This window comes from Coenobita brevimanus, chromosome 20 (genome assembly GCF_032717465.1).
Source record: "Coenobita brevimanus isolate Jiangsu-jjx chromosome 20, ASM3271746v2, whole genome shotgun sequence".
Taxonomy (NCBI): domain Eukaryota; kingdom Metazoa; phylum Arthropoda; class Malacostraca; order Decapoda; family Coenobitidae; genus Coenobita; species Coenobita brevimanus.
Window position 1 is genome coordinate 17449012 of NC_136973.1, and position 13816 is coordinate 17462827.

At 40.6% G+C, this 13816-nt stretch overlaps 1 protein-coding gene across 1 annotated transcript in view; it reads right to left on the bottom strand.

Moving 5' to 3' along the window:
* Nucleotides 1–13816, bottom strand: part of LOC145391920 (putative neural-cadherin 2) — a 441690-nt gene that overhangs the window by 158275 nt on the left and 269599 nt on the right. The window contains 1 exon segment of the mRNA XM_080266411.1: nucleotides 2984–3109. Coding sequence (XP_080122537.1) covers nucleotides 2984–3109 — 126 coding nt within the window.

A 13816-nucleotide genomic window follows, 5' to 3' on the forward strand; every position in this document is an offset into this window, starting at 1 on the left:
AGACGCACTCGAACATAATAACGTGAAGTATTTTCTTGCGTCACTCAGTCTCAGCATTAATCTTTGACATGCATTTCGAAAAAAATAAATAAATAAAGGAATTACATTAACTGCTTTGTATTCAGCGGCGAATATTTACACGTTGGTCCTAAAAACTGTATATGCTGCTTCTCACTGTTTTTCTATAGTCTGCTCATTTCAGTTTGGCCTAAAATTGCCATCTCTCCATCTTGAATGCTGAGCTATAACACTGGAGTATGGTGCCAGTCACGAAGTGCTATGGAAAGCATGCAAGGACGAAAATCTGGGCCAAGGTAAAGTGAATGAATTATAGCATCACGTACGTATGGCTATATTTCCAGTATAAAACAAGGCTGATTAGAAAGGACACACACACACACACACACACACACACACACACACACAATCACTGCACTCCTGTACGATACTAACACTTTCAGTCCAACCAAAATTCCTGAGTTAAAAAAAAAAAAAATAATAGTATAATCTCTGTTGCTCTCAATAATTGTCAAACTTGCCCCAGCACCAAATCCCTGTGAAAATGCAGTGAGCCTGAGAACCCGAGCCGCTGTGGGATTAAAGAAAAGTTTAGCAGTGTTGTTGGTAAGCTGGGGTGGTGCTGGATGTTATAGTCTCCCCTCCACATGCTTCTCTTAATTATTGTTTTGTTTCTACGTCTATTCTGTCTATTCCCAGACGCCTTAATCCTGTAAGGGATGGCTACAGATATATCTCATCCACTTTGTCTTGTCCTCTGCGATTAGACTGCCCTCCCTGCAACTCACACCCCCCTCTCTCATATATTTCTCCATCGCTCCATCTCATCCTCGGTTGCCCCCTCCTCTCCCCTTCCACCTCATTCACATGCACTCCTCTGGTCTGTCTGTCATTCCCCATCCTCTCCACATGGCTAAACCATCTCAAAGTAGGTTTTTTCAAGTCATTCACATCCACATCAACACCACAACACAACTCTACTTCCTCATTTGTCTGTCTGCTTCCTTATTTGTCTATTTACTAATGTTTATTCCATTTTCCTAGGCGATATAAGCCACGTCCACTGATGTATCATTACCCAATCGCATGGTGTGTTCACAACAGCAGATAATTTGAGGGTAATTTTTTCAGACAATTTTAGTTTCTAGTGAAGATAAACATCCATCCTATCCAACCTTTTCATCGATTACCATCATTACATATATTCACTGAACCAATATATAAAGCGTAGAAGCATCGGATGTGTTTGTGTTAGGTAGGAGTGAAAAAACGAAAACACACATTTTTCTTCACACCTCTCCCATGGCAGTCGGCGAGGGCAGAAAATCTAAGGGATACCAACAGACTTTATATTTATCACTCCGACTCTGAATAATCACTTCCGATCCCTTTTCAGCCATATATTATCAATGTGGACAAAATTGATCACGAAAGTTAGTAAATTAAATTGATAAAGGGGAAGTTTCTGAGCAAATGCAACCAAAACCATGTAAAACATACCTAAGAATTTTGGTTCAAGTAAGCATAGGCTGTGAATAGATATTTTTGCATAAGTGGGAGGGCCTTACCTGACTGAAAAGTGAATAAATTTTGTGACCGTGCCTGTCTATCTATTCATCTTGTGTGTCTTTTTGTCTTACTGTCTGTCTGCCTGTCTGATTGTCTTTTTCTGTCTGTCTGTCTGTCTGTCTCTCGTATGTGTTCATGTCTGTCTGTCTGTCTGTCTCTAGTATGTGTTCATGTCTGTCTGTCTGTCTGTCTCTAGTATGTGTTTAAGTCTATCTGTCTGCTTGTCTCTTTCTCTCTCTCTCTCTCTCTCTCTCTCTCTCTCTCTCTCTCTCTCTCTCTCTCTATTAGTAGCGCCACCCCTCGCCGTACAACCCGACTACCATCTTTCTGTTTGTTGTTAAGAAAGATTGAGAAGAGAAAAAAGGTCACCACAGTACGCTGACCTTTACCTGAACAAATGGACTATCCCATATTTTACCTATACTCTTCTCACCCTAACTTGGCTTAAAATTGCCATCCCTCCATCTTGAATGCTGAGTTCCTATAGATTAACACTAGAATACGATGCTAGTCACGAGGAGGTGCTATGGAGAGGATGTAGAACAGCAGCATTATATTCTGCCTCTGAGCTACATGATAAACCTGAAAAAAGACGAAAATCTGAGCCAAGTTAAAAAAAACTGTAGTCAGATGTCGATGCGAGATAATCAAAGGATTTTTATTCGTCAGGTACTGAGGAACCTAATGCCTCGCGTCCGAAAAAGTTTGGTGAGCGACAGACGGACAGGGTCGACCTTAAAAATGCTTGTGTAGCTAAAAATATCAGAGTAATTTTAGTTAGAATACTATGAGCCTAATACTCCCCCTTCCGCTCTCTCTCTCTCTATCTCTCTCTCTCTCTCTCTCTCTCTCACACACACACACACACACACACACACATTATAATACGTTCCCTGAATCAAAGAGTAAAAAATTGCTAATGCTACACTATATTACCCTCGTGATGTACTGTATGTAACTTGGTCTGTTAAGCATTTTATATTCTTAGCAAATTCTCTCTCTCTCTCTCTCTCTCTCTCTCTCTCTCTCTCTCTCACACACACACAAACACACACACACACATATACACTAGTTAACCTATTTCGTTAGCATATCCTTGTCATCCCCTGCTTCTCTCTCTCTCTCTCTCTCTCTCACTCACACACACACACACACACACACATATAGACTAGTTAACCTATTTCGTTAGCATATCGTTGTCATCCTCTCTCTCTCTCTCTCTCTCTCTCTCTCTCTCTCTCTCTCTCTCTCTCTCTCTCTCTTAGTCCTTTCGTTAGCATATCCTTGCCATCCCCTGCTTCTCTCTCTCTCTCTCTCTCTCTCTCTCTTAGTCCTTTCGTTAGTATATCCTTGTCATCCCCGGGTTCTCTCTCTCTCTCTCTCTCTCACCACGTACCGTCTTGGTGTGCCGCGTGCACCTGCAGCAGCTTAAGGTTGGGTGGTGCATCTTCAGCCAGCAGGAGGCAATAACGGGGCTCTGAGAACTGTAGTGGCCCCCCTGCACCAGACACCAGGCGAGTGGCTGTGGGGCAGAAACGGAGAGTTAGAGAAACGGACACACAGATGGTTACACAGATGGAAGAGCGATACACTGGTAAGGGTGGACACAGGTGGCTGAGTGGGAGAGAGACAGAGCCAGATAAACGATTTACAGATGGTTACACAGATGGAAAAGCGACACAAAGGTAAGGGTGAAGACAGGTGGCTGAGGGGTTGAGGGACTGAGAGTTAGATAAACGCACATACAGATGGTTACACAGATGGAAGAGCGACACATTGGTAAGGGTGATGACAGGTGGCTGAGGGGGAGAGAGACTGAGAGTTAGGCAAACGAATATACAGATGGTTACACAGATGGATGAGCGACACATAGGTAAGGGTATAGACAGGTGGCTGTGGGGGAGATGGAAAGACGCAATGATGACTGGAAAGTTAGGTTGATGGAGGGAGAATACATAAGCAGGGTGACGACAGGTGGCTGAGGGAGAAACAGAAAGACGCTTAGAGGGATGGTCACATAGATGGAAAGATATAATATAAGTACATTGATACATGGGTACATATAAAGAGACATACCTAATTCTAGAGGCCCTCCCCCTTCACCCACTTGACAATTAACTGCGGGGAGAGACTAGGAGTGTACATGCACTCATGCACAGATAGACAGATAAATATAGACGGATAGACATAGATAGGTAGATAAGCTCACTGTTACATCTGTATCTCTTTACTATCGCCTCACAAAGAATCACTGCTCTTCTGAACTGTTTGCTTGCGTTCCCCGTCCATTTAAGCGGGCACGTAGCACCCGTCTGGCAACAAACTCTCATCTCTTCTCTGCCCGACTCACTAATGCACAAGAAAACCGTAACTCCCAGTCATTCATATATGCAACAGATCAACTCTGGAACTGTCTTCCTCTGTAATTCCTACTCCCAATGACCTCCAGAGTTTAAAATGCAGTGTGTCCAGGCATCTCGAAATGAATGGATCTTGAATCTGGGTCTCCCTCCCTCCCTCCCTCTCTCTCTCTCTCTCTCTCTCTCTCTCTCTCTCTCTAAAAATCCATCCCTACATGAAGTAACAAACGGATGGGGATAGTACAATAATTTGAATTCCATTAAATTAGACTCTACTGATCTACCGTAAGACTCACCGACTTGTAAAAACACCACCACTAATACCAATACACCAGTCCTGTGTGTATTCAGTATGGACGGTGGGTGTTGGCGTCAAAGTGGTAACATGTGAAGGTGTGCAATAAGCAGGAGGACTACCAGGCCTTAGGGAACTCTTTCCTTTGCTGATTAATATTCCTAAGCGTGATATGGGATGCTTTGTATGTTTCTCTCTTCATATATATATTTCATGATGGTGGTGGTGGTGGTGGTGGTGATGGTGATGATGATGATGAGGGTGATGATGATGATGATGATGATGATGACGATAACGATGATGTGATGATGATAATGATGATGACTATGATGATGATGATATACCCAGAGTCAGACACATTAAAAATACGAAAAACACGCAGGACACAATGTTTTAATAAATGAATTAAGTAAGAGGTTAACCAAAAAAATAAAGTGCAAGTAAGTAGGGGTAATTGAGGTTATTGATCATGTGGGTAATTATCCAGTGGGGGTAATTGCAGTTGATTAATGACGGAAGGCAGTTAGCTTGTTATTACAGTATGCTTGTTAGATAGGGACAAGGATAACTTCACCTGATATTTAACTTACTGGAATTCTTCCTTGCCTTTGCTGGTTAATATTTACATGGAAGCTATGATGGGGTTTATATGTTTCTATGTACATAGAGAATTCTTTAATAATGATAATATTAATGAAAATAATAATAATAATAATAATAATAATAACAATAAATAATAATAATAATAATAATGATAATAATAATAATAATAATAATAATAATAATACAAATAATAATAATGATAATAATAAAAATAATAATTATTATAAATAACACCTATACTACTATTACTACTACTATTACTACCACTACTACTACCACTACTACTACTACTACTACTACCACTACTACTGCTACTACTACTAACAATAATAATAAAAATAATAATAATAATAATAATAATAATATAACAACAACAACAAGAACAAGAAGAAGAACTAGAAGAAGAAGAATAACTAGAATAATAATAACTAGAATGGCACTCAGTAGAATGCATACTCCTACCAAGGCCCAACATGCAGTGCCTTTTAATTCCATAAAGTCTAATCCAATATCAAACTCATAACCCTGTGAGTTGTAACACCATAAATTTAAACTACCCATAACTCTTAATCATAATTTTTAACTCACTGTATCAGCCAACAAAACAGTGCACATCATTTCATAACCTGCATTATGGAAGAATAATAGGTTGATACAAAAGAGAAACAAATGTGCACTAAAAATATCATTTATTCACAACATCAACAAACATCATTTATTCAATTCATTAATAAAACACTAAACAGAGTCAAACTTACACTAAATTAACAAGTGTGTTCTCTGTGAATCTTCAACTGCAAATGAATGTGATCTGATTTCAGCTCTGCTTGTATAACAGATACAAATTCTGATGTCAGCATCCAGGTCAGCAGTTTTTCCTTTGTCACTATTGTGAAATACAGCTATTGTGAAATGCAGCTATTGCAAAATGTGTCTATTACAGCTACTGCGAAATGCAGCTATTGGGCAATACAAATATGACATAATCCTCAACTTTGTTATTAGGTACAGCTCTGCAAGTTTATAGCCCTATTTGTTCCTGTACGGCAGCTGGAAAAAGACTACCCCCCTATAAAAACACATTCAAATCCTCTGGATCCGGAATTGTATATGGATCCGCGCCAAACTGTACACATTCGTAGATACCAACATCCTAAATACGCCTGATTTTTTCCAACAAGATCCATGCAATATTCACTGAAAAATTTACGAAAATGTCGAAAAAAGCCCTGTCTCGCAATGTTAAACAGGTGAAAAAAAAAAAAAAAAAAAAAAAACTGGATCCGCACCTTTATCCGGATCCGCACCAAAATATAATGGAGACTATTCTGGGCCAGGAGCCTCTGTGGTACAGTGGTAAAGTGTGCGTGTTCGTGCACTGAAGAATGAGGGTTCGTGCCCCACCAGGGTAATAAACTTTGGGAGCATTCTTCTGCCCACGTATTGCATTGGCGGACGTCAGGGGTGCTGTGGTTGAACCAGTGTCGCATACTATAAAGTATGCTTGCACCCAGTCGGCTTGCGTGGACCGATTACACTTGGTTCACAGACTACACACACATCCAAAGCCACTCCAACACTACAATACACTTACAAGCACTTCTTACCCTACATACAATCTCCTACCAGACAGCCTAAGCCACTTGGTAGAGATACATTGGCTGTATCGTCCCGACTTCGGTTGGAATGGGCCGGTCCTGCAGTGGACACTCAAACGGCTGATGATGATGAGATAAGATTCTGGGCCAAGGCCCATTCTTCTACCAAGTTTCGTGGAAATCCGTCCAGTGGTTTTTGTGTAATCTTGCTAACAAACAAACAAACAAACAGACAAGGGTGAAAATATAACTTCCTTGGCGGAGGTAAATAAGAAGAAAAAGAATAACAAATAAAAATAATAACAAAACTAACCTGAACACTATGGTAGAAAAGACCTTAGTAAAATACTTGACATTCTCACAATCACTCCCAGGCCAACAAGTCAACAAAACCCCTGACCCAGCCTGACCTCTGGCGGTAACAAATGACCCCATCGCAGCCAGTGACCTGATTTCATTGACTGGCCCAGGTTTATTGCTTTTTCATTGACCTCTGAACACACTTTTTTTAATTAAGCTTTTTTTGTGTGTCATGCAGTCAGAGAGCTGCCCCACCTCAATTTCTCTCTCTCTCTCTCTCTCTCTCTCTCTCTGTATGTGCGTGTGTGTAATCTCAGGCCACACAACTGCTTTCAGTCTGTCAATCACTGTTATAGCAGCATTAATGAGGTCTGATATACTCCCTCATTACCTATTACACCACACCTCACCCACCTCTATGCCCCAGGGGGTGTGGGGGGAAGAGGAGGAGGGGTTGGGGCAGGGTTGGCATTGATTAACCCTTGTAAGGTAACCTGGGGTCTATTGGACCCCACACAATTTTTCTTAAGTGTTTTTCATATATTACTATAAGGTCTTGGGACCTGGTTTTCCCTCTACTGTACCTTCCTGACTAGTAGACTAGTCTCGGGAGGTGATGGGGTCAGTTCGGGATCTGGCTCTATTTTCATGCTAAAGGGCCTTTGGGGTCCAGTGGACCCCAGGTTACCTAACCTGTGATTCTTTTTCACTATATATATCTTCCATACCAAAATTATTTATTATGACATGTGCTTCTCTTTCTTCTTACAGATACATTGGCCATTGGTCTACAGCAGGCATTGATAGAAAACTGATGGAACATATCAGTTTTGGTATGGCAGCCACTAATTTCAGTTGGTATAAAATTTGTCAATGTTTTTCATTTCAATTTTCCTTACAATATTTCGTCACTTGTATTTTCATACATTTTTGCACCAAATTGAAGGAAAAGGGCTACAGAAATTGTGTACAAGTGATTGTTTGAATAAAGGTGTTGTAAGTATTTTTGGTGATTTTCTAAAGATTGGGGTCTGGCAGACCCCGGGTTACCTGATATGTTATTGGAGTTGTAGGGTTACCTTACCATGGTTAAATCAAACTGATTTAATCATGTGATTAAATCATTGATTATTTTGCTAAAAAAAATCATTTTTATTTTAATTTTTTTTTAATCTAAAAGTTAACAAAAATAAAATCTGAAGGTTTATAAAAGTTGTGTAACACTTTGTGTTGGCATTCATTTATTCAGATAGTGAAGCATTAAGTTAGCAGATTCTGGAGAATGGTGCCATTAGAAATTGCTACATTGTATGACAGAAAATATATTTTTACATTTGTGTAACTAAGTATTGAAATTATTTGTACATCTGAAATAATGAGCCAAAAAGCAAAACTTGGAAATATATCAATATTTTGTAGCTAATACGATGACTAGTGTAGTTCAGGTCAATACTTTCTCCAATTTCTCAGGAGTTTGTCCTAACTTTGCAGTCTATATTTCAAAAACCCAAGCCATAAGACTAGGTAGGCTATGCTTGGTCACTTAAGGCCATGTCATGTTAACATCAGCTTAAGATTTTTCTGTGTGGTAACATATTCGGCTTTGGAATATGCTGTCTGTATTACCACTGGCAACTCAGCCTTAACCAGTAGTATACAGACAGCACTTGGACAGCTGTGTATCTGGATGCTGGGCAGTGGCTTTCAGCCTGAACCATCAGTGGATATACAGGACATGAAGTGTACAGTATTCAGTATACTGCTTTCGAAATACTACCTATATAATACACTGGAAAATCAAATAAATAAATAAAAAAAATTAAATAAATCGAACAAATATAAAAATTATATATTTTCATTTTTCGATTTAAAAAAATAAAGAAATCACCAACCCTGGGTTGGGGAGAGGAGGAGGGGTTGGGGTGAGGAGGAAGGATAGGGGGAGAGAAGAAGGGGATGGGGACAGGAGGAGGGGTTGGGGAGAGGAGGAGAGGTTGGGGAGAGGAGGAGAGGTTGGGGAGAGGAGGAGGGGTTGGGGAGAGGAGGAGAGGTTGGGGAGAGGAGGAGAGGTTGGGGAGAGGAGGAGCGGTCGGGCAGAGAAGGAGGGGTTGGGGAGAGGAGGAGAGGTTGGGGAGAGGAGGAGAGGTTGGGGAGAGGAGGAGGGGTTGGGGAGAGGAGGAGGGGTTGGGGAGAGAAGGAGGGGTTGGGGAGAGGAGGAGCGGTTGGGGAGAGAAGGAGGGGTTGGGGAGAAAAAGAGGGGTTCGGAGAAAAGGAGGGGTTGGGGAGAAGAGGAGGGGTTGGGGAAAGGAGGAGGGGCTGGGGAAAGGAGGAGGGGCTGGGAAGAGGAGGGGTTGGGGAAAGAAAGAGGGGTTGGGGAGAGGAGGAGGGGTTGGGAGAGAGGAGGAGGGGTGGGGGAGAGGAGGGGTTCGGCGATAGAGAAGGGGAAGGGGGGAGGGACGGGGAAGGGGGAGGGAAGGGGAGGGGGAGAGGAGGTGGGGGAGGGGGCGAGGGAAGGATAGAGGGTGGAAATAGGAAATACTGAGATAGGGAATAGTGGAGGAGGGGGATGTGCTTCTACTGTACAAACATAACTCTTGTCCTTAATTTAACTTTTTATATCATGCATACATTTGAGTCTTAAATTCTGACAAACTGAGAAAAATAATTGGAAAATTCTATGGCTTACGGTGGTGTGGTCATCGTCATTGTCATCACCATCATCACCGTCATCATCATATTTTCTTTCTCCTAACCACCACCATCATCATGATCATCATCATCATCACCACCATCACCACCACCACCACCATCATCATCATCACTCAGCGTTGCACAAACACCACTCTCTCTTTATCCACGCTGTGTTGGAACTAAGCATTTTTACCGGAGACCTACACTGCTGCTGAGCTAACACACACACACACACACACACACAGGGGGAGGGTTTTCGCTTCAAACTACAGGGAATTACATTTTAAAGTGGGACATTCCAGAGAAATGCACTCCAAGTCTGCAGTCAGAGAGAGAGAGAGAGAGAGAGAGAGAGAAAGAGAGAGAGGGGGGGGGGTCGCTTCAAACTACAAGGAATTACATTTTAAAGTGGGACATTCCAGAGAAATGCACTCCAAGTCTGCAGTCAATCCGAGAGAGAGAGAGAGAGAGAGAGAGAGAGAGAGAGTCAACATTGAGAGGGTTGTGCCTGCACTGTGGTAAATCAAGAATGAGAGAGAGAGAGAGAGAGAGAGAGAGAGAGAGAATGGGGGGGAGAAAAATGAGGCTTACATACTGTATATGTATACCGGTAATACATTGCTCTTTATGACTTTTTTTATTTATTCATTTATTTATCTATTTTTTTATGTTGTACTTCTCAGTCTTAGCCCAAAATCCGCCCAAAGAGCTGATTTGTATATATATATATATATATATATATATATATATATATATATATATATATATATATATATTATTAAAATAGTCAATTTAAACACGATCGATTAATTCGAAAAAGATTATAAAGAAAATATTATTTGAATAGAAATGTCAGGACTCCATATTATAATAATACAAATCATAACATATAGCATGATAGATAGGTATAGGAATTTACATTATCATAATACAACTCATAATAGATAGCACAATAGATAGGAACACCAGTCAAGGTAGGTGTGGGAAAAGGAAATGAGTTTGCAAGCTTTTAGTGAAGGAATGCTAGAAGTGCACCGGAAATGCTACATACACACAGACATACAGGCTTCTAGAAACTTCACACACGGCCATTACACGTGACACTAGCCCTCGTAGAGAAGGATGGAAGTTACAGAGGCAGAAAGGGGCTAGCCATACAACCGAGAGGTTGTGGAGTGAGGAAGAGAGAAGAGGGGTCCGACGAGACTTAGCTAGTAAATTACGTTCCTGTGTAATACATACACTGCTCAACTTAAACTTTTCCTTGAAGATAATAAACTACGATCAACACCCTGTATCCATCTTTAACTTCTCCTGTCTTCGACTACACGATAACTAAAACCAAATTTCAAGATTACATATATGGTCAAGATACCACATAACATAGTTGGTGGCAGTAACGAACGACCCGACGCCTTCAAACCATCACTTCTACAATCAATTAAACACAATCGAGTATACAATAAGAAGGACGAGTGGAGTGAGGAATAACAAAACAAGCAGGTACACAGCAACAACCATCTGACCCCCACCGCTCTCTCGAACCGCCGCCTACCTCCACCAAGCTGACGCAGGAGTGCAGGAGGTCAAGGCGACGGCAGCAAATACCAAGCCCACATTCACAACTCATCTTACTCACCTTTCTTCACTCAGGTTGCTCACCGCTACTTAGTTACTCACCAAAGCTACCAGAGGGTGGGAAGTTGACATCACTGTGCGTGTTTGCTGAGACGCCGCCACGTCAATCAACGTGTGTCTGACACCACACACCTCTCACCCACTGCTCATTACTCATCCTTATTCACACATTCCTACTCATACTCATTTATTTCCAACAGCTATTGAGTGGGATTTCGATGTGTATGGTGAGGTTCGACTATGATTAAACCTGTTGTGCACTACAATCAACACTGAGATCACCAAGCCCTGAAAATTCCGGAAGTAATATCATTTATCGACACAGCCCTAGAATTACCGAGAGTGAGATATTCTATCAACACTGCACTTACCGTCCGAGGCTGACATTAAGTGAAGATTTAATTACAGAAAAATGTGAGAAATGAACTGTTAAAATTATTATATAGCCCGAAAAAGTAGATATTTTAGTAGTGGTGGTAGTAGTAGAACTAGCAGTTGTTGTTGTTGTAATAGAAGTAGTACTTGTAGTAGTAGTAGTAGTAGTTGTAGTAGTAGTAGTAGCAGTAGTTGTTGTAGTAGTAGTAGTAGTAGTAGTATGCCTTGAACCATCTTTGGTGGAGGAGGCATTATGTGATTGTTTTGTCCGTCCATGCGTGCACTGGTCCACGCATCAGTAACACTGTTGTGGCGCGATATCTCCTGAACCCATCCACGGATTTCCACGAAACACTTGTCAGTGATCCAGTATGAAGAGACGATGGACTGATTAGGTCAGCAACGTCAGGGGTCTAGGTCATATGGGGTCGACTTAATTTATCCTTGTGAACGCTATATCCCTTGAACCCCTCGACGGATTTCCACCAAACTTTTGTTAGTAATACAGTATGAAGGGACGATGGACTGAATCGGTAGAGAGGTGGCCAGTTCTAATGGACCCTGATTCGAATCCCCGCTGGGAAGGGAACAGTTTTAAGATACGAATTTCATAAAAGCAGACTTTACTGATCTACCGAAAGTCCCGCCGAGATGTAAAAGTATCACCGCTAATACCGATACACTAGTCCTGTATGAGGCAGCCCAATATGGACTGTGGGTGTTAGCGCTAAAGTGGAGGTGTATGGTATGCAGAACTACTGGGTCTTGGGAGTAGGCTGTGAAGCTTATGCCCAGATTCGGACACATAAAAAAAAAAAAAAGAAAAGAAAAGAAAAGAAATCTTTAGTGTTATTTCAACCCACAATGAACCCTGTCATGGGGGTTGTATGGTGAGTCTGTGTGCAGGGCTTGGCAGAGGCATACCGAGTGACGCTTTGCACAGACAGCTCGGGGCCTGAGTTCTCGGCATTTCATTAGTAGTAGTAGTAGTAGTAGTAGTAGTAATAGTGGTGGTAGTAGTAGTAGCAGCAGTAGTAGTAGTAGTAGTAGCAGTAGTAGTAGTAGTAGCAGTAGTAGTAGTAGTAGCAGTAGTAGTAGTAGTAGTAGGAGCCAGCCCTAGCATGTATTCAATATGGATGGTGGGTGTTAGCGCCGAAGTGGTGACATGTGGAGGTGTAGGAGGGCTACTGGGCCTTGGGATAGGTCACTGCCCCCGAGAAATAGGCTCTGAAGCCATTGCCCAGAGTCGGACACGTAAAAAAAAAAAAAAAAGTAGTAGTAGTAGTAGTAGTAATAGTGGCAGCGCTAGTAGTAGTAGTAGCAGTAGTCAATCAATCAATCAATCAATCGTCTTTATTTCGTATCTCGTGATACATAAAATATAATACATTTCATCATCATAAATATTATAGATACTCCTTTACAACTGAATTTAATAAAATATTTACAATAAATAAATCCTTAACAATCAGATCGAGGAGTTGATCCAATTTCATCGATTTAAAAAAAAAAAAAAAAACTAAATCCAATATATACAATTTGCATACCAACACATTCAGTATCAACTGTTATACATCTTTTTCGAAATTTACATTAACTCCACACCACTTATTTCCTCATGGTTCTGCACCCACTGAATTCTGGCATTTATAATGTCCACAGAGTTATCCAATATATCTATCTCATATTTATCATAAAAATATTTCAATAAATGAGGAACATGGTGGCCAGAGGACTGATAAAATAACCTAAAAACCGCATTATTCTTTCTACTTAGGGCTTTACAATACCTAGCTTGCACTAGGGCAACATGGTGTCTAAGTAAAAGTAGTCCTGCTGCCTTGGATATACTATGATTACTTATTAATCTTGGGACATTATATATTTTCTTAAGAGCATTCGCAAATGCACTTTCAAAGCTTCTGAATACATTGCTTTTAAGCATATCTTTCATATTCCAAATACTTAAGCCATAGTCAGGGACACAGTATGCTTTAAACAAATACAGTAACGTCTGTGCATTAACGTTCTTAAATTTTCTAATTACTGAATTAAATTTAGCATAAAATGAGTTCAATCTGAAAGAAATATCTTGATTATCAGAAAAGTTGTCTTGAATTACATGGCCTAAATATTTGTATTCATTTACCACTTCATAACAATTTAAATAACGGATACCTTGTGCCTGTTTCTTATTATGTTGAAATATAACAATTTTTGATTTATCATTGTTAATTCTTAAATTCAGACTATTAATATTCTGTTCAAATATGTCACACAAATATATAATATGCTCTTCACTATCAGCTAGTAATGCTATATCATCAGCATATGCAATTGCATTCAATCTAACAACCCCAAGGCAGCAC